Source organism: Osmia bicornis, unplaced genomic scaffold (assembly GCF_907164935.1).
Source record: "Osmia bicornis bicornis unplaced genomic scaffold, iOsmBic2.1, whole genome shotgun sequence".
NCBI lineage: Eukaryota > Metazoa > Arthropoda > Insecta > Hymenoptera > Megachilidae > Osmia > Osmia bicornis.
This window is the reverse complement of record NW_025791135.1, coordinates 120,399-143,067: the sequence shown is the minus strand read 5'-3', so window position 1 is coordinate 143,067 and position 22,669 is coordinate 120,399. Positions and strand designations below refer to the sequence as shown.

At 50.2% G+C, this 22,669-nt stretch overlaps 2 protein-coding genes across 2 annotated transcripts; both read left to right on the top strand.

The window, feature by feature from the left end:
* The first annotated feature begins 2,887 nt into the window (after nt 1-2,887).
* On the top strand, nt 2,888-3,835 carry LOC123988814. The gene has a single exon (XM_046289560.1). It carries the CDS (start codon nt 2,888-2,890, stop codon nt 3,833-3,835), a length of 948 nt encoding a protein of 315 aa, XP_046145516.1.
* Nucleotides 3,836-9,567: 5,732 nt separating this feature from the next.
* On the top strand, nt 9,568-17,466 carry LOC114882187. Its single transcript, XM_046289559.1, has 5 exons — nt 9,568-11,097; nt 11,296-11,481; nt 13,901-13,971; nt 16,961-17,230; nt 17,283-17,466. Exons 1-5 carry the CDS (start codon nt 9,568-9,570, stop codon nt 17,464-17,466), a joined length of 2,241 nt encoding a protein of 746 aa, XP_046145515.1.
* Nucleotides 17,467-22,669: the final 5,203 nt, after the last annotated feature.

The window sequence follows — 22,669 nt, the reverse complement described above, 5'->3', positions numbered from 1 at the left end:
CCAAGGGAAGGAATACCCATCAAAACCTCCCCTGTGACTGGGGGATAGAATACAGACACGGTAACCCCTGCCTGTCGTACAAGGCGACTGAAAGGGGGGCGCTTGCTGCTGTCGAAGTATCCTCGCAGAAGACCCCGGGCGATACCGGTGGGATCTACGGATCCTGGTAGGGCCTCCCTTGCCGGTAAGGCCTGGGTCGGAGAGGCGAAAAGGTGGCTGCAGCGTCGTTGAGTTCTCCAGGGACCAGGCTGCGTGGCGGTCTGGTGCGGGTAGCGAACCCGGAGTGCCCAAGCAATTACACCGTAACCCAGTGGTCACGTCTCGCTGGAACGGGGGGCTTGCCTTCATTGGCCGGCCCGCGAGGATGACAACATCTATAAAAAATCCCTAGCTCCAAGCTGCGGTGCGCGGTGAGGAGGGCGTGCCCGGAGTAAGCGCCGGACATGGCTGATGGGTGCATCAGTCCCTAGCGGCCATCCCCGGGGTACCTGGCGAACCCCCGGGTGTACTTAGCCTTACCCGGGTAAGGCGGCTCTGCCCGGGTGGACCCACGGACCGCCCCACTCGTGGGAACATTATGGAAGACGTTAAACAAAACAAAAAACAAATTGGATGGGATGTTACTATGATGGAAGCGGCTACGCACACGGATACGGATAGAGAGCAGGCGGTGCAGGTTAGTACCGAGGGTAACGCGAACTTGTCCGCCGCACCCCGCCCCCAGAGGGCGAAAAGGGGAGGCTCGCACTCCCGTGGAAGAAAGAGGTCCTCGGCATCGGGGAGGGTATCTTCTGCCCGCACTGACAGCGGGGATGATCCTGATGAGTCGTACACGTCCGCTACCTCGCTGGACAGATCGTCGAGGAGAGGAAGGCCGTCGACCGCCGTCAACTATGCTGGCCTCATGTCGGATAAGGAGAGGGTGCTGGACCGCTTTCTCCCTCCACCCGCCCCAAGTAAGAGCAGCATTCCCCTGCCGGAGCAGGAGTAGCTCGAGTTGGAGCACCGCTACGAGCCTATGACGGCTCTGTCAGCGCAGACACTCGAGCTGACTGCGGATGTGGAGAGGGTTGCCTCCGTGTCCAAAGGGGTCAAAGGGACCTTTCAGAGGTCCCTCCGGCTGGCTGCCCGGCGTATAAGGGCCATCAACGTAGAGATGGCCAAGAGAACGTCTCCGGACAGCGGAGAGGAGGAGTTGGCACGATTGAGGCTTCAGCTCCGCCAACGAGAGGAGCAGATCAGCAAACAGGGTGAGCTGCCGCTCACCCTGACCAACGAGCTGGCGGAGGTGCGGGGTCGCCTGCTGGCGGTTGAGGCCCCCATCTTCGTTGCCCCCGCCCGCGCCGGAAAGGCGGCTAGACCGGCCTGCCCCCTGGCGGAGCAGGGAGGAATCAAGAAGAGGAGGCCGGAACAGGAGGTGGCTATGCCCGACCCAGTGGCTGGTCCCTCCTGGATGGAGGTGGCGTCGCCCGCCCCCATCCGTGCCAAGAGGGCTGCCCCTGCTCCATCCAAGGCTGTGCCCAGGATTTCCCGGGTGGAGGCGATCGACCCCGAAGGGGGGGACATCAGGGTGTGCCTTGCTGCCCTCATGCAGCAGGTCTCCTCCCTCAGGGCAGAGTTTATGGGGGCTCTGCAGTCCAGAGGGGGCAAGGAAGTCCCGCCCATTAAGAAGAAGGGGGAAGTGGCTGCGAGTGCTAAGGTCACCCCCCGGTCCTGTACAACCAGCGGCAAGGGCCAGCAGGTGGGGAGAGGCCAGCCTCCCCAGGTGAAGAGGGAGTCCACCCTGGAGGCGAGGATGCGGGGCATCCAGGAGGAGACCCGCCTTGTCTCTCAGGGGGAAAGTTGGGCCACAGTGGTCGGCCGCAAGGCCAAGAGGGCCCAGGAGAAGAAGAAGGAGGGGCCACCACCGACACCCGGTGGCTCAGCGCTGCGAGGGACGCAGCAGAGTGCCAGCCCCCCCCCCCCAAGAAACCAGCTGCCTCAGTCCCCGCACCGAAGAGGAAGGTAACCAGGCCGCCTAAAACAGCGGCCGTCACCTTGACTTTGGCCCCAGAGGCCAAGGCCACGTACGCCGAGGTGATGGCCACCGCCCGGGAAAGGGTCGATCTCCGGACCATTGGAATAACGGAGATTCGACCCCGCCGGGCGGTTACTGGCGGCCTGGTACTCGAAATACCGGGCGAGGAGCGCACCGAGAGGGCGGCTGCGCTAGCCGGTCGCCTTCAGGCGGTGTTCGAGGGCACCGAGGTCCGGGTGTCTCGCCCCATGAATATGGGCGAGATGAGGATTTCGGGCCTCGATGACTCGGTGACCCCAGTGGAGGTTGCGGCAGCCTTGGCCGCTGTGGGGGGTTGTGCCCCAGCCGATCTAAAGGTCGGGGAGATCAGAATCTCCCCGGCGCGGCTAGGCACTGTCTGGGCAAAATGCCCCTGACGGCGCTTAAAAAAATAGCTGCCTCCGGGAGGATCCTGGTTGGCTGGTCGTCAGCCAGGGTCGAGGCGCTGCCGGCGCGGCCTTTGCAGTGTTTCCGCTGCCTCGAAAAAGGCCATGCGAGGCAGCGGTGCACGTGCGTGGTGGATCGGTCCGATCGCTGCTATGTTTGCGGCGAGTCGGACCATAAGGCCGCCACATGCAGCGCCTCCCCGCGGTGCCCCTTGTGCACCGACTTGGTGCGAAACGCGGGGCACCGGTTGGGGGCGAAGTCGTGCGCCCCCAAGTCCCGGAGGCCCAATAAGGAGAAGGGCGCCGTCCAGGGGGGACTAGCACCCCCGCAACAGGCGCAGCAGCAGCCAACTAAGGCTGCTGCGCCTAAGAAGAAGAGGGGTGGCAGGTCCGCCACACCAAAAGGAGGTAAGGCCGTGGAGGCGGTCTCTCCCTCCAAAAAGCAATGAGGCCCGAAGGGCCCATAATACAGGGCAACCTGAACCACTCGGCCAGGGCGCAAGATCTTCTTCTGCATCACCTGGCCGAGTGGAAAATAGCGCTGGCTGGGGCCGCGGAGCCGTATCGAGTTCCGGACAGACACGACTGGTTCGGGGATGACGGCGGCTCCGTGGCAGTGATTGGCACCGCCTTTGCCCGGCCCCCTACGCTAATAGAACGGGGGCGGGGGTTTGTGGCGGTGCTCTGGTGCGATACCGCGGTGGTGGGCGTCTACTGCCCGCCCAGTTGGTCCCTCACGGCGTTCGAAGAGTGTTTAGGTAGGGTGGGAGATGTAGTCTCCTGTTGCTACCCCCGACCGGCACTCGCCCTCGGGGATTTCAACTCCCATGCCCAATCGTGGGGGTCCCCGAGGACTGACGCGAGGGGTGAGGCGGTACTCGAGTGGGCGGCGGAATTCGAGCTCCGGCTGCTGAACCGGGGCTCGGTCAGCACCTGCGTGCGCGCTCGGGGGGAGTCGATAGTTGACCTATCGTTCGCGACTCCCTCGGCTGCACGCATGGTGCAGAGTTGGAGGGTGGTGGAGGAGGCGGAGACGCTTAGCGACCATCGCTACATCCGCCTCGGATTCTCCACCCCCGAACGTCGCCCGCCGCTGAGATTGGCGCTGAAGAGGCTTGACAGGGACGCGCTGATGGCCGCAGCCCTCGCTATGACCTGGCCGGAGCAACCGGTCGGTCCAGTCGCGGATTCAGGGGAGGAGGTAAAATGGTTCCGGGGCACGATGAAGGCGATCTGTGACGTCGCCATGCCCCGGGCCAAATGCCTCCCCAGACGGGCCGCCTACTTCGGCAGAACTGCAACGTCGCCCGACGCCAGTCGCAAAGGGCCCGTCGGAGAAGAAACCGCGACCCAGCGGGGGAGGAAGAGCTGTACGGGTGCTACCGTGTATTAGTGGTAGCTCTGCAGCTGGCCATCAGGGAGGCCAAGTCCCGGGCATGGCAGGAGCTCCTCGGCTCTCTTGATGCCGATCCGTGGGGGCGCCCTTATATGTGGGCAATGGGCAAACTAAGGCCCTGGGCGCCCCCAGTGACGGAGAGCCTAGACCCCCAGTTCTTGGGCCAGGTGGTGGACACGTTGTTTCCTCGTGACGACGGTAGCCACCCCTGGCCCCCGCCGGTCCAAGTGGAATGGACCGACGACATGGGGGTCACAGAGCGGGAGCTGGCCGAGGCCGTTAGGCGCATGGGGGCTCGAAACACCGCTCCGGGCCCCGACGGCGACCCCGGCCGGGCCTGGGTATTGGCCCTGCGCGTCCTTGGACCGCGATTGAGACGCCTCTTCAGCGCCTGTCTTAAGGAGGGTGTATTTCCCTCCGCATGGAAGGATGGACGACTGGTCCTGCTAAGAAAGGAAGGACGGCCCGCGGAGAGTCCCTCCGCGTACCGGCCCATAGTTTTGCTCGACGAGATCGGGAAGCTTTTAGAAAGCGTTATAGCTGACCGCCTCGCCGAGCACCTATCCCGGGTAGGACCTGATCTGGCCGGGTCGCAGTACGGTTTTAGACGGGGGCGCAGCACCATCGACGCGCTCGACTCGCTGCGCTCCCAATGCGACTCGGCCACGTCCCGGGGTGGGGTGGCGGTGGGCGTTTCACTCGACATAGTGAACGCCTTTAACACCCTACCCCATGGGGTGATAATGGGGGCACTCGCTGAACATGTAGTGCCCCCAGTACTGAGAAGGATAATCGGAGACTACCTACGGGATAGATTCATCGAGTATGTGGGCCGGGACGGACATGTCTATCGGAGGGACGTCGATGAGGGGTCCCGTTTGGGGCCCCCAGTGTGGAATGTGGGGTACAACCCAGCTTTGCGGGTCGTGGTCCCGGACGGTGTAAGCATTACGTGTTTTGCAGACGACACCCACATGTTTGCCACCGACCGGGACTGGGGCAGGACCAGTCGTCTAGCGGAGGTTGGCGTGGCTGCCGTCGCAGCGGCGATCCAGATGCTGGGGCTACAGATAGCGCCCCACAAGACCGAGGCGATGTGATTTTACTCGCCTCGGCGTGGGGTTGCACCGCCGCCCCAGTCTTGGATCCGGGTAGGTGACACCAGGGTCCAGGTGGGTGAAGGGTTCAAGTATCTTGGCCTCCACCTGGACAGCCACTGGCACTTCGAAAGGCATTTCGACCGCCTTGCCCCCCGATTAGACATGGTAGCAATCGCTCTTGGGCGGGTGCTGCCCAGTATCGGGGGGCCGAGCGAGAAGGTTCGCCGCCTTTACACGGGGATCGTGCGGAGCGTGGCCCTATATGGCTCGCCCATATGGGCTGAGGCCCTGATGGCGTCTCGCCGCAGCCAAACTGTGCTGCAGCGAGTGGAAAGGAGGATGGCCATCAGGGTCGTGAGGGGATACCGCACGATCTCCCACGCAGCGGCGATACCTTTCTCGTACCTTTCAAGTACGAGGCGGAGGCCTGCGCCACGATTTTCTGGCGGGGGGGAGGCCCCCCGACGGCACAGTGAGCTGAGGAGGACGGGGCGGTGGGCCTTGATACTTCTGCCCGCCGCCCCTAACAAGATCAGGGGGGGGGGCTTGGGCTTCCCCCCAAAGTAGATGTAGTGGGGGGAGGCTTCGGCCTCCCCCAGGGTGATAGGTTGGGGGGGAGTTTTGGCTGCTCCCCAGGGCAGATGTAGTGGGGGGGGGGGCTCCGACCTCCCCCAGGGGGATTGGATGGGGGAGGGACTTGCGCTCTCCCCCCATCACAGATCTAGCGGCTCCCATTTGGTGTCGCTGAGCCGCAGGTGGCCGGGGCTGGGGCCCCGGTCGCCATTGCACGCGGCCCGAGGAGTGGCCGGCGTCAGGTGTGGCCCCTGACGTTGGTGGAGCAGCCACTTAGGGGGAGGGTCAAAGGTTAGATCCTCCCCCGAGATGGGGCGCTATGCGCCAAGGGCGGGGGGGTCCCGGTGTTTCTCGTTAGTGGTCCCGGGGCCCTTACCACAGCCCTGTGCAGGTCACCGTGGTGGTTTTAGCCGGTAAAAATCCGGCACTACCCTCGGCTCTTCCCCAGGGGGGCTGGGGGCGTCTTTCGAAGATTTCCTCCACGTAAAAAAAAAAAGGTTAGGTTAGGTTAGGTTAGGTTAGGTTAGGTTGGGTTAGGTTAGGTTAGGGTCACCCCTGTGGCTGGGGGGTTTAGAATACAGCCACGGTAACCCCTGCCTGTCGTAAGAGGCGACTAAAAGGGGGGCGTGAAGATGGAAGACGGCGAAGAGGACAAGGACAGTCGTGGTTGGGGCGCAGCAGTGGGAAGAGGACGCTCTGAAGGGGTGATGCAGAACACGGGTGAGTTTTCGTTTATTTATTAATATACTTAATTATTTATTTTGTGTGCTTGAGATCTTGTGAGAATGCGCGAGTGTGTGCGAGTGTGCGTGGAACAGGTCATCGAGGATTGCAGCCTTAGAAGAGGTGGCGCGGTCACGCCGGGATGGTGCGATCCTTGAGGATGTCCCCCCGGTGCCGATCGTCGCTGAAGAAAAATGGCCTGTCCTCGTGGAAGGTCAGGTGGGAGAGATGACCTCAGGGATAATGCACATCTTCAGCATCCTACAAGGTGGACCAAGACACGGCACGGTCAACGGAAGGCAAGATGTCCCGGTCCTGGCCGTGGTCGAAGAGGAACCCCTGTCCTGGCAAAATGCTAGGCAGGCGAAGAGGTGGCGTGGTCACGCCGGGATGGTGTGATCCTTGAGGATATCCCCTCGGTGCCGACCGTTGCTGAAGAAAAAGGCCTGTCCTCGTGGAAGGTCAGGTGGGAGAGATGACCTCAGGGATAATGCACATCTTCAGCATCCTACAAGGTGGACCAAGACATGGCGCGGTCAACGGGAGGCAAGATGTCCCGGTCCTGGCCGTGGTCGAAGAGGAACCCCTGTCCTGGCAAGAGCTAGGCAGGCGAAGACATGGCGCGATCACCCGTTGAGCGGGAAGTTCCTCCGGTTCCTGGTCGTAGTCGAAGAAAAATCCTGTGTCTTACCGTACAGGTTGAAATGTCCTACCGCTTGATCGGAGGTGTAACGGCGTGGATCCTCAATCCCTTATAGCTTGATATGCGCATGGCGGATTGAGGGTGGACGAAAGCGTCATGAAAGCTAGGGAGCCGAAGCGCCGTTGCGGCTATCGCTGTGTTCATGTGGGATATCCTCAAAGGATGAAACGGTTCCGGCGGCCTACGTCAGGGGAGGGGTTTTTAGTGGGTAGTGTATCAGGCCGCGGACGCCCCTTCTGGGTACCGCCGGGTCGCCCCTTCCGGGCTGTGACCCTATCTTTTGAGCCCACCATTTAGGGTAGGGCTATCAGGTTGCCCCTTCTGGGTTGCCTCTTTGGGTTTGCCCCCACCAATGGGCGCCAGGCCCCCCTTCAGGGGATACGAGTCCCACACTGCCCGGGTCCTCTCTAGCCGAATAGTGCGAACAGAGGGTAGCCCGCGCGTGCGTAAAGGCATTTTCCTCTTCCATCAACTCCAAAAAAAAAAAAAAAAAAAGGTTAGGTTAGGTTAGGTTAGGTTAGGTTAGGGTTAGGTCCCACGAACCTACCTGGTTGTCCAGGATAGGCGGGGAGGTGATACCCCGACGTGGCGCGTCCCCAGGTGGCGGATAGGGGAACGCCCGCCTTGCACTTTTCGGAGTGCATGGAGGGTAGGAGCGAAATAATATAGCTCCCGCGGACCAAACACCTTGGGTGTCTACGACTTTGCGCTCTTCTGGCTACATGATGATGACATGGATTGTTCTTGGTATGCGATTCTGGTAAAGGATTTGGTGACGGACGGTTTATATTATGACGACTTGGCAACGATTAATGGACTTTTCCACTAAAACTTTAAACAAAATGGACCACGACGTAAAAAAGAAAAAGGTTTACGGTGCAGATCCCCCAGTACCGGCGCGGCGGGTAGTTTGTGTGTAGGCTCCCCCGCGTCGTCAACTGACGACTACACAGTACGGGTGGCAGACCGCCAGGCCCCCGTACAGGTAACGGCGACTGGCGAAGTCCCGGGTCTCAACCTGGGAGAAATGGCGTTAAGTGGCGCCTTTGTGAGAAGGCCGAGGCTCAGCAGGACACCACCCAGTCTGGCCAAATCAAAGAGCGAGGCGACAAGGTTCCCTTTCGGGAGACTGGAATCCGTGGACCTCACGGGAGACGAGGAAGAGAGCGACAGTGACGTAGGGAAAAAGGACACACGGAAAAGAACAGGAGACGATATTCCTCAGGGGCAGAGAAGAGAGATCATGACTCTGGAGGAACAGGTGGACGCCAGTCTGGGCGTTATGGAAAAGGTGCTGAATGTTATCAATGACCATAATATGGTCTTTGATAATTTAATATTGAAAAAGGAGGGTGGTGTGGAAGCTGCACTCAAGAGCACGTATATCTCCATGAAGGAGCATCTTCGTGAGGTTATTACGGTGGTTGCAGGCCTAAGGGAAGCCCACACGGAACATGAGGTAAGAAAGAAGCATAGGACTTCCTACCTGAAGAGAGCGACCGAGAAGATTGTTGATCCTGATGCAGGCCAGATATCTGTAGCAAAGAAGAAGACAATTAGTACTCAAACTGATTGGGTGGTGAGGAGTGACTTCCCTCCTCTCCCAACTGGCAGACAGCAGAAGAGAAAAGAGGTCACTCCCCCTACGGAGAAGGATGGGAAAAGAACTAGGTTCTTGGTAAATCGTGAGGGGACATGTAGGGACAGTACGGCGATTGAGGAAGATCAGGGTAGCAACCAGGAAGGTATGCATAGGGGTGAAGAAGCTGAATGGAAGGAAGTCAGAGGCAAGAGGAGAAGGAGGGGATCAATGGGCAGTCCCAGTGACGGGGGGGATAGAGAGGAGGAAGGAGTAGGAAGGAGGCCTGCGAGCACGGTGGAGAGGAGGGGTAAAGGTACGCCCAGGAAGAATATTAGACCGCAGGCGATTGCCGTACGATTCGGAAAGGACACATCCTTTGCTAATGTTCTTAAGAGGGTGAAGGGCGCTGCGGGAAAGGTGCCTGAAGGTGTAAGAGGGGTCAAGCAAACCAGGGCGGGCAACCTCTTAATAGAGTTTGCGCCTGGGGCTGACCTGGAGGGTTTGAAGAGGGACCTGGATGGCAAACTTGGGCCGGAAGTAGAGGTCACACGTCTACAGACCCTCATGGACGTAGAAATCCGAGGTATTGATCCGTCGGTCGAGAAAGAGGATGTGTGGGAGGCCATTAAGGCGGTACTGGGCCACGAAGCGAAAGGCGTGAGGGTCAAGGTTCTTCGAACGGACCCACGCATGAGCAAGGTTGCGGTGGTAGAGGGCCCAGCTGCGGATATGAGCCGACTTCTAGGTGGTAGGAGGTTACTGATCGGATGGACGGCTGTCACGGCCAGGGAAATCCCACGATTGATGAGATGTTTTAAATGTCATGCTATAGGTCATATAGCGATAAACTGTAAAGCAGTAAAGGAAACGGAGGGTTTATGTAGAAAGTGTGGTGAAGTGGGACACCAGATGAGGGCGTGCGTGAATGAGCCAAGGTGTAGGTTGTGCGTTGCTGCTGGCCTCCCTGCTGAGCTGGTGGGGCACGTGGCGGCTTCCGTGCGCTGTCCAAAGTACAAGGAGGCGATAAGTAACAAAAGGCGCATTTAATATGAATGTTCTCCAAGTAAATGTCAACCACTGCAGGCTAGCTCACGACCTCCTACTGGTCAGTGCAGTGGAGCTTGAGGCAGATGTGGTGGTTGTATCGGAACCATACACCATTCCAGATAACTGGTTCGGTGACGCTACGGGCAGAGCGGCGATATTCATTACCGGCGAAGGCTTAAAAAAGTGCAGAAAAGCCTCGATTATGGGAAATGGTAAAGGCTTCGTGGGAATAAATTATAATGGAGTGGGGATCGTTAGTGTTTATATCTCCCCTAACGTGAACAAAGAAGAAACGGATAACCAGCTCTCGGAGCTAGAGCACTTCGTACGTGGGCTGAGAAGGGCCATGGATAAAATCCTTGTGATGGGGGATTTTAATGCCAAATCTCCGCTATGGGGCGCCCCTACGTGGTGCGCAAGGGGTTGGGCTGTCGCCCAATTGGGCGCGAGTCTTGGGCTCCGCCCAATTACTGCGGAAGGAGGTGCGACCTGCGACAGAGGGGGAGGCTCGGTTGTCGACATACTCCTGGGAAATGACCTTGCCCTCAATTTTTGGGATAAATCGGTGGTCAGAGAAGATTTTACTGCCTCTGACCATAAGTATATTTTACATATTTTTAGAGGAGGGACAGATGCTGGAGAAGAGAGAAAGAACCCTTTCGATTTGGGGAGAGGTAAAGTGAATGAGGATGCCCTACTTGCGGACCTCCTAGACAAGTATGGGGATGAGAAGATCATAGGGAGGCCAAAGACCTATACCACCCGGGAGGTGGATAAGTTTATCACAGACATAGATAGGATGATAAACAAGCACACGTCATATAGGAGTGCTTTTAAGGGAAAGCATAAGCCTACATATTGGTGGACGGCGGAAATCGCTGAAAAAAGAAAAGAAGTAATTAAGAGGAGGAGAAAGTACACGAGGGCGAGAGCCAGGGGAAATCCGGAGGAAATCGAAATGGCACACGCGGCTTTTAAGACGGCGAAGAAGGAAATGAACAGGGAGGTAAGGCGCACGAAGAAAGCAAGATATAACGAGCTATTGAATGAGATCGATGGATGCGCCTGGGGTCGCCCCTATAAAATTGTGATGAGAAAGTTGAAGGGGAAGATATCGAAGCCGGATGTTCTGAGCCCCGAAGAGGTTGACTCCGTGGTGAGAAAGATGTTCATTCTGGCGCCCCCTGAGGCCCCCCTACTCGGGAGAGAGAGGGCGGAACATAATGTAGAAACCGGTGGAGGTGAGCTACATTTACATGCTGGTCAGGGCCTGAGGGTAGAACCTGAAAATAGAGAAAGAGGATTAGTACAGGGTGATTCAAATGATAGGGAGGAGGGGGTGGGTGTACACTTACCGTCATACTTACCTGTGGTGGAGGCGGACACCCCGAGGATGGATGCCCCCCCCCCCTCTCTAGGCACTACGAGGACACCGGATAGACCCGTAGTTATTACTCCGGAGGAAGTGTACAGTCTGGCCAGGAAAATGTCCGCCAAGAAGGCTCCAGGACCGGACAGGTTATCCTTGGCAGTAGCAAAGAAATTTGCCCTAGGGGCGTCTAGATGGTTGGCCCACATCTTTACGACCTGCTATAACAAAGGGTATTGGCCCATACCGTGGAAGACGGGCTGATTGGTCCTGCTCCCCAAAGGAAAGGCGCAGAACGCCGGAGAGAGGGCTTATCGTCCGTTGTCGATAATTTCGTACCTGGCCAAACTCCTGGAACAGGTTGTGAAGGCAAAAATCCTAAATGAGTTGGAGAAGCATGATCTAGCGGATAACCAGTACGGTTTAAGGAGGGGCAGGTCGACGCTGGATGCTATGGACGAGCTTAAGAGACTCTGGGAAACAGCACGCAGAGATGGCCGCCACTGTTTGCTGGTACTATTGGACGTGAAAAACGCCTTTAATACGGTAAGGTGGGAGAGTATTCTGAGATGTATGGTGGAGCGGGGCTTCCCCCGAGTTCTGATAAACTTCATCCGCAGCTACTTGGAGGAACGGTGGATAAATTACGAGACAGTAGAGGAGGTGCTCAAATTCCAAGTTTTCGTTTCCAAGTTTAAATTCCAAGAATTTAGTGTATGATGGGCTTCTAAGGCTACGGCTGCGAAGAGATGTTTGCTTAATCGGATACGCAGACGACATTGGGGTCGTCATCATCGACGAAAACCTCAGAAGGATTGTGGAATTGGCTGAGAAAACGATAGAAGACCTTAATGAATGGTATGTGTCAGAGGGACTGAGCCTTGCACCCCAAAAAACGGAGGCTATACTTCTTACTGGGCGTAAGGTGGCCGATGGCCTGACAATCATGTGTAGTGGTGTGGGGGTGACGACGGCGCGTGCGGCGCGTTATCTTGGGCTGACTGTCGAAATGAATAGAGGATTCAGGGCGCATGTGGAGGCCGCATGTAGTAAGGCCCTGAAATATGCTAATGTGCTAGCCCAACTTATGCCAAACCTGGGTGGGGCGGGAAACCCAGCCAGGCGGCTATATTATAAAGTTGTAGAGTCGGTGATACTCTACGCGGCCCCTTTATGGGCCTCAGGCCTAGAGATGAGACTGAATAGCCAGCTCCTCATTAGTACGCAACGAACGGCTTTGCTGAGGGTGGCACAAGCGTATCGCACGGTTTCTGCCGATGCGCTATGCATTATTACGGGGCAGATACCAATCGATCTCCTCATTAGGGAAAGGGAGAATATTTATTACAAGAAGAAAGTGGCGGGACAGATCACGGCAGAGATGGCTGGAAACATCAAGAAAGAGGCCCGGGCAACCACCCTTGAGACGTGGCAACGAAGATGGGAGGAATCTAACACAGGGAGGTGGACCTTCAAGTTAATTCCCCGTCTTAGGGAATGGATAGAATGGGGGCCGAAGTACCTAAATTTCCATCTCACTCAGACGATCACGGGGCACGGATGTTTTGGGACTTATCTAAAAAAGATAGGAAAACAGGCCCAGGCAAACTGCTGGTTTTGCCCAGGGGAGGAGGATGGCCCCGATCATTTCCTGTTCCGCTGTGCACGATGGAGTGAGGAGAGGCGGGCCCTCGGGACGGATATAGGCGTGGTCTTTTGTGCCGAGAGCCTTATTCGTCTGATAAGGGATGCGACCAAGAGAGATAGGGTGATGGCTTTCATCAGAAACTCCCTCAGAGAGAAAGAAGACTATGAGAGGAGGAAAGAAGAGGAGGAGAGGGCGGTTAGATACGCCCAGGGGAGTGGCCAAGGAAGAAATAGGAGGGGACATCGGAAAAAGAAAAAGAAAGGAAAAGGGAAGAGGAAAAAAAGAAAAAACAGATGACTTTGTCTAGGCGCCCTTTACACGCCATTCTATGTGCTAGTGTTGTCTAATTTATTTATTTATTTATCTAATTGATCCACACATATTTATTGTTTTCTTTTTTACTGTCTGACTGGGTTTTATTTATTTTATTATTTTGACGACGCAAAACTTGCGACCATTTTACTTGTATTTACATGAGGACCGGTGGGCTCTGTCTCACCTGTGATTTTATCGGTGCCCTGGTTGTATGCGGAGGCATATTAGCCTACAGATAGAGGGGCGCAGATGTTATGTACGCCGCATGGCAGTTAGACTAGACTGGCAGGAGTGGCGGAAACGCCCACGAAGTAGATCGCGCGTTCGTGTGCAAGCCCGTAGCGCCGCCAGTATATGGACGGTCGTGTAGACAAAGAATTTCGTAGCCTATGCAGAGCCGCCCGCCCCTGTAGTATTGCTAAGGACCTTAATGGTCAGAGCGGTTCCGGGGGTGGTGTATGATGGGTCAAGGCTCCCAGAAGGGGAAATCGAGGTGGGTTTTTTAGTGGGTAGACCATGCGTGGGAGTCCCACAGTACCGGGCACACAACATCTTGCCCGGTCTGCATAAACGCATTTTTGCCTCCTCGTAAAAAAAAAAAAAAAAGGTTAGGGTTAGGTCAGGGTTAGGTTAGGGTTAGGTCAGGGTTAGGTTAGGTTAGGCTTAGGGTTAGGTTCCTTCCTCTTCAAAGACATTTTCTTCTTCATCCCCCGTTAACTCTACCTCCACCATCGCCATGTCCAGGCTTATTCGCGCTGGACTTCTAGATAGTGTCCGCGTCGGCCTGAAAATTTGGCTTGGGTCGCTTTGCCCTTTCTCATTCAGTTTCGGTTTCTCACTTGAACCTACTTGCTTCTTTCTCAATTCATTTTCCGTGCTAATCCAGCACGTTTCCTCGGTTGTGTGTTGTTCCATATTCCTATTCGTTGCCTTATCCTTGCCTATTTTCATATCCTTATTTTCCAATCCAGTTTGTACTTTTATTTGTTTGTTTGTTTTTAGGTTATTCATTATTTGGTCCCACGAGTGTGGTCGGAATTTGGGGTCCACCTACGCAGAGCCGCCTTGCGCAGGTAAGCCTTGATTACTCGGGGGGGGGGGCGGCAGGTACCCCCGAGGGACCGTTCGTGACTACACAATTTTGGTCCCTGTAGCCACGAGCTTCTCGGCACGGTACCTCACACCTTAAGCTAGGACTCCTTAGAAGAAAACGAGGAGTTCGGTGTTCGGGTCAGAGTCTATATATAATCTGCTGTATCCTTATTTTGATCTCATTATACTATTTTGGTTTTATACTCTGTCGCTGTGTTTTAGTTTTATTTTGTCTATATCAATTTTTGATTTTATATTAGTCCCTTCCCCTTTTTCCTGTTACTTCAGGCTATAGGCCTTATTGTTTTGTGTTAGTTTCTTTGCAATTATATCCTTGGATCTTCATATAAAATGGGTCTTTATTCCGTTCCCACTATAGTAGTATTTCCAGTGAGGGTCCACAATTTCGTAGCCCTACTGTACTGTAGTGACGGCGGCGCCACAGTACTCGTGTCGCACCTTCCTCACTTCCGTACCTGCGCAGTTTGTATCCTGCTGTCTACGCATGCGTCTCCTACCACTGGTGTATATATCATCTATATTTGGAGTGCCCTGTTTTCTTTTATTTTCTATCTTGGTTATTTTTACTGCTATTTTACTCTGAATTAACCTCTCGATTTATTTTACACATCCCCTCTAGTTTTCAGCGTTTTCTAGAATTTCCTATCATAACTAACTACTTATTTTATTTTATTTTATTTTTCCTCGTTGGTAGCGGGTGCCTGAGGGCCTATATACTTCATTGTAATTTTGTCTGCGCATTTCAATTGCGTTTACTAAACCCACTTGCGCCCCCTACTTCCTTCTTCTTGGTGTTTCCTCACGTGTCACTCTCATCGTGTAATTTCTCGTCTGTTATTTTTGTTAATTTAATTTAATTTAGCAGTTTTTCCACTTACCTTGTGATTTCTGCATTTCCTTTTTATAGTCTATTTTGCCTGGTGTTGTGTGGATTGTCTTGTGTGTTGTGTATACCCGTGATCTTTGTTTGTGTGTTTAACTAGTTTGCTACGTTTGTTGAGCCACGTGTTCGCTGCGCCTCCGCCATTACCCTTTTAATTCCTTTTTCATTTTTGTGGTAGATTCAAGTTAGTCCGCATCAGTGTTTCCCTTCCTTGTATCTGTTCATCCCCCTACTGACTATTTTTGATTTTCTTAGTTTTCCTCGTTTGTGTATTTTTAAACTATCATCGCCTATTTTGTGTGTTCATAACCGTCACCGCCATTACGGCTGTCAGTTTTTTCATCACTATGTTAGCTATTTGCTGTCTTTCCACGATTTGCGATCAATCTCCTCTCATTTATGTCATCACATCCTATTTTAATTTCACCCTTTTCTAATTTTTTACTTGGTCTGTGTAATGCTACGTGATTTCTTGTGTTGGTTTAGTGTACCCTTTCGAGTTCAGCTAGTAACCCTTCCGTGTTGGAGTGATAACCCTTTGTTTCCGCCCTTTCGTTGTTTTTTTCGTAATTGGTTATTAAAATAAAATACATAATAAAATAATATACAAAAAACAGTGGTTTGGTGTGTTTTATTTCACCTCACTTCACATTTACTCCACTTTAATCACTCCCGATTTCCGGAGCAACTCCACCGCACGTCCGCCTCCTACGACGACCCGAACCGAACTCCCCCGAACCGAACTCCTATACCAAGGACAGCCCGAGACGGAGTTGGGTAACGAAGATACAGGAGGACCGGGACTGGGAAGCAAGTTAGGGGGAGTGGACACCACTCTTATGGGGATCGAGCAAATTCTAAGTATGCTCAAATCGCAAAATGATACAGTCCTAAACTATCTAGAAAGGGTAAGAAATGCGAACCCGACTGCGCTTAAAACGAGTAGGGAAATGAATAAAGAATTAGACAACGTAAGGGACCTAGTAATGATAGCCGCACAAGTCTACAGAGAAGAAAAAGACAAGCAGGCAGAAAGGGAAAAAGTAGAAGAGGCGAAAACAAAATGGATAATGGATAACATGAACAACTTAAATAAACGCTTAGATAAACTAGGAGAAAGAGAAGAAATAATAAACAACATCCAAAAAAGAAAAAACATAACACCCCCAGAAATGGAGTCGATGACTAAAAAGACTAGGGTGCATAACAAAGAAGGCAGAGTGCTGCCTACCATCAAAAGAGTCCAGATTATCAGGAACGGTGAAGGGGTATCTTCCGACTCGGAATGGGAGACAGTAAAATCAAAAAGAAGGAAAGACGAGAATAAAGAAAGAGATAGACTGATAATAAATACAGGAGAGATTGAAAAAACCAAGGAAAACCACAAGCAAAGAGCTATGATACCAACAAAAAAAATGAAGCAATTACAATAAGCGTAAGCAAAGAGAGAACATATGCAGACGTGACAAGAGAGCTAAGACAAGGGATGGGAGCAGACGTGAAAGGGGTGAAAAGAATCAGACAGATATGTGTTTGCGTGTTTAGCGTGGTCAGCGAGTTCAGAAATAACACACACCAGCGTAACGGTCACAATTGGTTATATTTGAACACAAAGGTATTTACAAAATGTATGTACAATTGATGCGTGGTCAGCGTTTGTACAATTATTTACACAAGATATTTTACACTACAAAAGCACACGCGTGGACTGAGTATCGTTATGAATCTAACAATAACACGAGTAAAGCGTGGGCTGAAGTAATACGCGTCGCGTGGGCAGCAAAACTATATGCTTGTAATGATCGGCGAGGACAGCGTGACACGTGTTGACACGTTGAGCGATCGTGCAAGAAGAACAAGAATCGATCATGGCGTCGATCGTGCCGGGTCCGCGTGGAGAGGGGACCGCGTGGACAAAGTGGGCCCGAGAGGTGCTGCCGCTATCGGTAACGACGCACCAACGAAGTATTTTCGTTGCCAACTTCGCCGTTCGGCGTAGACGTGGGGAATTTCGCCAACACTAGGACTGGGGATATACTAGTGGAATTTGAAAACAAAACTGATAGTACAGACTTCCACGAAAAAGCAAAGGTGGTTATGGGAGATAGAGCAGAAATAAGGAGGCTTAAACCAAAAATCACAATAGAGATACAGGATATAGACCCAGCAGTAGAAAAGAAGGAAGTCCTTGAGAGCGTAGCAAAGGAAGCAAACGTCAAGGTAGAGGACCTAATCTGCAAAAATCTCAGGAAAGCCTATATGGGAACTCAAGCGGCAATCGTGGAAGGCCCAGGCGAACTGATGAGCAACCTGCAAGAAGACAAGGTAAAGATTGGGTGGGTCTATTGTAGGATCAGACAATTACCCACCGTGATGCGTTGCTTTAAGTGCCACAACTTGGGACACGTGGCAGCCAGATGCGCGGAAGTACCTGATGGAACCACTATATGCAGGAGATGTGGCGGAAACGGACACACAATGTCGGAATGCAAAACGGAAAAAGCGAGGTGCAGAATCTGTGAAGCTAAAGGAGGAAAAGAGACAGAGCTTAACCATATTGCAGGCTCACTAAAATGTGCCCTATACAAAGAGGCAATCGGGGGAAAAAATAGAAAACAATAAAATTCAATATTCAGATATTACAAATAAATCTGAACAAGTGTAGACTAGCACAGGATCTGCTCGAGGAAACAGCAAATAGAATTAACCCAGATATCGTTATGATAACAGAACAAAATAAAAGTAGAGAAAACTGGTTCAATGACAAAAAGGGTGATGCGGCTATCTGGATAACAAATAAAGGCACAGAAAAGGGATATAATATAAAAGTTCTGAAACAAGCAATAGGAATGATAGCAATAAGCTACAACGATACACTAATAATAAGTAGCTATATATCTCCGAACATAGATGAGGAGACGGTAGAAAATAGATTAGACGAAATCACCACTATAATAAGATCCAAAGAATGGTCCGGTATTGTGCTGGCCGGCGACCTCAATGCCAAATCCCCACTATGGGGCAGCAGCGTATGGAACCCTAGAGGAAGAAACGTGTTAGAATTCATGATGGGTGAAAACCTATCTTACATATTCTCAGAAGGGGGAAATACATGCACTAGAGGAACGGGATCGAAAATAGATATTCTAATAACGAGTGTAAATCTAGTCAACAAGGTGAAAACCAGTATGGTACTTACCGAATTTACGGGCTCGGATCACCAGTACCTGTATCACGAAATCAATATTGGAAAACCTGAAAGAAAAAACAACGTTAATAATGAGGGGAGAGAACTTACTCTTGACGAAAAGAAGTACATACAAACTTTCCTAGAAAAGTACGGAAATAAGGAAAACACGGAACATAAAATTGGGGACAGTGTAATCGACATCAAAAACACCTTACATGAAATATATGAAATAGGGAACTCCTGTATGAGTGAAAAAAAGAAAAACCTCAGAAGAAACCCGGTACACTGGTGGAAACCTGAACTTCGAAATTTCAGGGAGAAATCCAAAAAAATGCGGAGAAAGGTAACGAGACTAAGAAGGAAAAAAGCAAAGGGGGAACTAGACACAGCAGAAAATGAGTATAGGCAGGCTAAGAGGGAATTAAATAGGGAAGTGAGAAACGCAAAGAAGGAGGCATGGGACAAATTACTAGAAACCGTAGATAGGGATGTCTGGGGTAAGCCGTACAAATCGGTAATGAAAAAAATTAGGAAGAGTACACCCCCAATTAAATTAGATCTCGAGCAGACGAAAGAAGTAATCGGAGGACTTTTTATGTTAAATGATATAGAGAAATCAGGGAGGGATAGTAGTATAAATAAGTCAGAGGGAGGGAATGTAAACGAAATAGAAATAGGTGAGAGGAATAACGTAATAGAGGGGGAGGACGAAGAAATTACAGAAGGGGAAATAATGGCGGCCTGTAAAAAAATGGCAGTCAAAAAGGCACCAGGACCAGACGGGATAACGGCCAAAGCAGCCAAGGAGATAGGGATGGGAGCTACTCAATTTTGGAAAACCCTACTAAATAAATGTATGGACAGGGGATACTGGCCGGAGGAGTGGAAGACCACTAGACTGGTTCTGCTCCCCAAAGGTAAGTCATCAAGTGAAGGGGGGGATATTAATAAAATAAATCCTTCAGACTTTAGGCCGCTGTGTATCGCGTCAAATATCACAAAAATATTTGAACAGATAATAAAAAATAGACTGCATGAAGCCATAAAAGGAAATGACCTATCGGCACAACAATACGGTTTCAGGAAAGGACTTGGGACCGTCCACGCCATGGGGGAAGTCATGCAACACTGGGACAACGCGAAAAAAGAGGGAAGACATTGTTTACTAATTTTGCTAGACGTTAAAAATGCGTTCAACTCTTTAAAATGGAAGAGCATAGTGAGAGAAATGGTAAAAAGAAAGTTCCCTCGGAAGATAGTGGGGCTTATAAAATCCTACCTAAATAATAGATGGTTGATAATAAACACGAAAAATGGAAAAGAAAAAATACAAGTATTCGGAGGAGTCCCGCAAGGGTCCATCATAGGACCATTCATGTGGAATCTGGTCTACGATGGGCTACTGAAAATAAAATTACGAAAGGACGTGTACTTAGTGGCCTTCGCGGACGATATAGGGATTATCATTATTGAAAAAAATCTGGAAATAATGAAAGAAATTGCAAATGAGACCATGAAGGACCTCATCAGATGGTATGAAAACGAAGGTCTGGAATTAGCCGCACATAAATCGGAATCTATACTACTAACAGGAAGAAAAAATCCCGAAGGAATAGTAGTAAAAATAGGGGATAGCCAGATTCCAGTCTGCAACATGGCTAGATACTTGGGGGTAATCTTTGAGTGCAACCAAGTATTTAAACAACACATAAGGTCAGCCACAGACAGGTCTAGCAAATACGCAGTACAATTGAGCATACTGATGAAAAACACAAAGGGAGCAGGGGCCAAAGCGAGAATGCTGTACTACAATGTGGTAAAATCTGTAATAATGTATGGAGCCCCGATATGGGCGAGGGCCCTTAAGTATAAAATGAACATAAACTTACTGAGGGGCACGCAAAGACTACCCCTAAACCGACTATGCAAGGCATACAAAACAGTCTCCACGGAGGTACTGTGTGTGATTACAGGACAGATACCATGGGATATGGTAGCCATGGAAAATGAGAGAATTTTCCATAGAATGAGGAAACTAGAAGAAGAAGAAAAAATAGAACCTAAAACTGTGGAAACGAGAAATAAAATGATAAAAAGGATTAAAGAAGAGGAACGCGAAACTACAAAAGAACGGTGGCAAGAAGAATGGCAAAGAATCGAGAAAGGCAGGTGGACTAATAAAATAATTCCAGAAATTACCAAATGGAATAAGGGGAAAATCCCGACATTAAATTACCATCTAGTTCAGGCCCTTACTGGACACGGATGCTTCGGAAGCTATCTAAATAAAATTAAAAAAGAGGAAACACCTGAATGCTGGTTCTGCGAAAATCCGATGGACGACGTAGAACACACGCTTTTCCAGTGCCCCAGATGGGAGGCAGAAAGAACAGAATTGCAGAGAAGCATAAAACCAGACAGATGGGATGTGGAAACTTTCACAGTACTTCTAAAGAAGGAAAAAGCGAACGCGCAAATTAGGAAATTCTGCGAAGACTGCCTAAAAACAAAAGAGAAATGGGAGAAGGACTACAGAGAGGAAATCAGAAAAGAGAAGTCAAGACAAAATGGAAATAACAAAAGAAAAGGAAAACAAAAACAAAAATAGGAAGAGTAAGCGAGCAAAGAAAGTAATATAGAAAAAGAATAAGGAACAGAAGGGAAACAGTGTTGCTTGACAGACACCAGGGGTGGAGGGTACGGTTTGTCCTGCTGAGAAGGGGATAAATCTACCATGAATATGGGTACAGACCGGGGAATTCCTCTTGATGGCGATCCTAAAAGAAAAGAAAAATGAATTATTAAGTATAATAAATAGGCGACTATTAACAATAAAATTTATAAATCCGAGGCATGAATAAGGAAATGCCGACAAAATATGGAAAAATCGAGACGACTGACCCACCAGTCGCGACGATTTTCTGGAATTTATTCTATGTATAAACCAAATAAGTGAACTGCGAAATTGTGATATATATCTAGTCATTTACCTATATTTTACCTATATATTACTTAATATACTACTATATCTAGTCATTTTTATCCATGTGGACCGTCTTGTTCTATTTAATTTAGTTGTGTATGTATTTGTATGTTTTATTTATTTAACTATTTATGTATTTATCTATTTACTTATTTATTATCAGTATTATTATTGAACTATATGTACTAATATAAATGAGATAGAACAGAGGGCTTTTTAATTAGTGGACAATAGATATATATGACAACGTGCAATGCAGCATAAACCAATAAAGGATGCAGGCGTACTAATAAAAAAGGAACGCCTGGCGGTCTGAAGTGTGAAGGATATAGGGAGACAGAAATAATTGAAAGGTAATTAACTCATGGAATAAACACAATATGGAAGTATAGACGCTTACCTTGGGGAGCAAAACCGGATGGGGTATCCTAAGGCACGGCGTAGACAATTGATATAGGAGGCAGGTCGGCCCACGGCGAAGGGTTATGAGCTGAAAAAATAGAGTAATTAGTAAGGTTAAACCATCACTACAATTAGATATGAAACTAACACAGAACAACAAAGAATGCAATACGTACCTACAGTTTACAAAGACTGAAGGAAGTACAGAGATTATAGTAAAGAGAAACTAACAATAAAAGGGATAAATCTTTAGACAGAGAACTAAGTAGGTTTACCTTAATGCGGGAAAAATAGCTATAGTCTGCTTCTAGGATGGGATACGACCAAAAAATCAAACAAACCATGATGATTAACCTGAAAAGAGTAAAATAATTAATATACATATTAAGGTGACTGAGGTAGTATAATATTAGGTTGTATTGATCCCAAAGATTGTTATGAGATCTAGGTAATACAAAATTAGAAAACCCCGGGTAGATAAACTTGGAATGAAGAAGAAATAAAACTGGTTGACAGATATAATATAAAGTAGGAAGGCTATACGCCATGACACTTTACTAAGCATAGAATACACGGTATATAGATAGGCATGTGTATAAAATGAATGGGTCTGAAGCAAGAGAACCAAAAGGATAAAATACTAGATGGACATGTGCAATAATAAAACAAGCAAGTGAAACGGATAAGGAAACAAGATATAACATAAAGCAAACAATAGCTAGTGTAATATAGTAATAAATACTAGATGGACATGTGCAATAATAAAACAAGCAAGTGAAACGGATAAGGAAACAAGATATAGCATAAAGCAAACAATAGCTAGTGTAATAAAATAAAATAATAATACTGAAAACAATAACAATAACAATAACAATAACTAAGGACAGAAAGAAGAACAGAAAAGGGAGAAACAATTAGGTGAAGAAAAGGGACACCGTAAAGTTACAATGGTGAGAGACAATAGGGATGGGCTGAAGTAGTGCCGAAAGGCGGTCCCGGCTTCATCCTGTCTCAAAATGAAACAGGAAAGTCGGGGAGGGGGTTTTTAGTGGGTAGGCGGTATAGACCGAGAGTCCCACACTACCAGGGGGGTTCACACCTCCTCCTGGTGTGCCTAAATGCATTTTCCCCCTCCCCGCAAAAAAAAAAAAAAAAGGGTTAGGGTTAGGTTAGGTTAGGTTAGGTTTAGGTTAGGTTAGG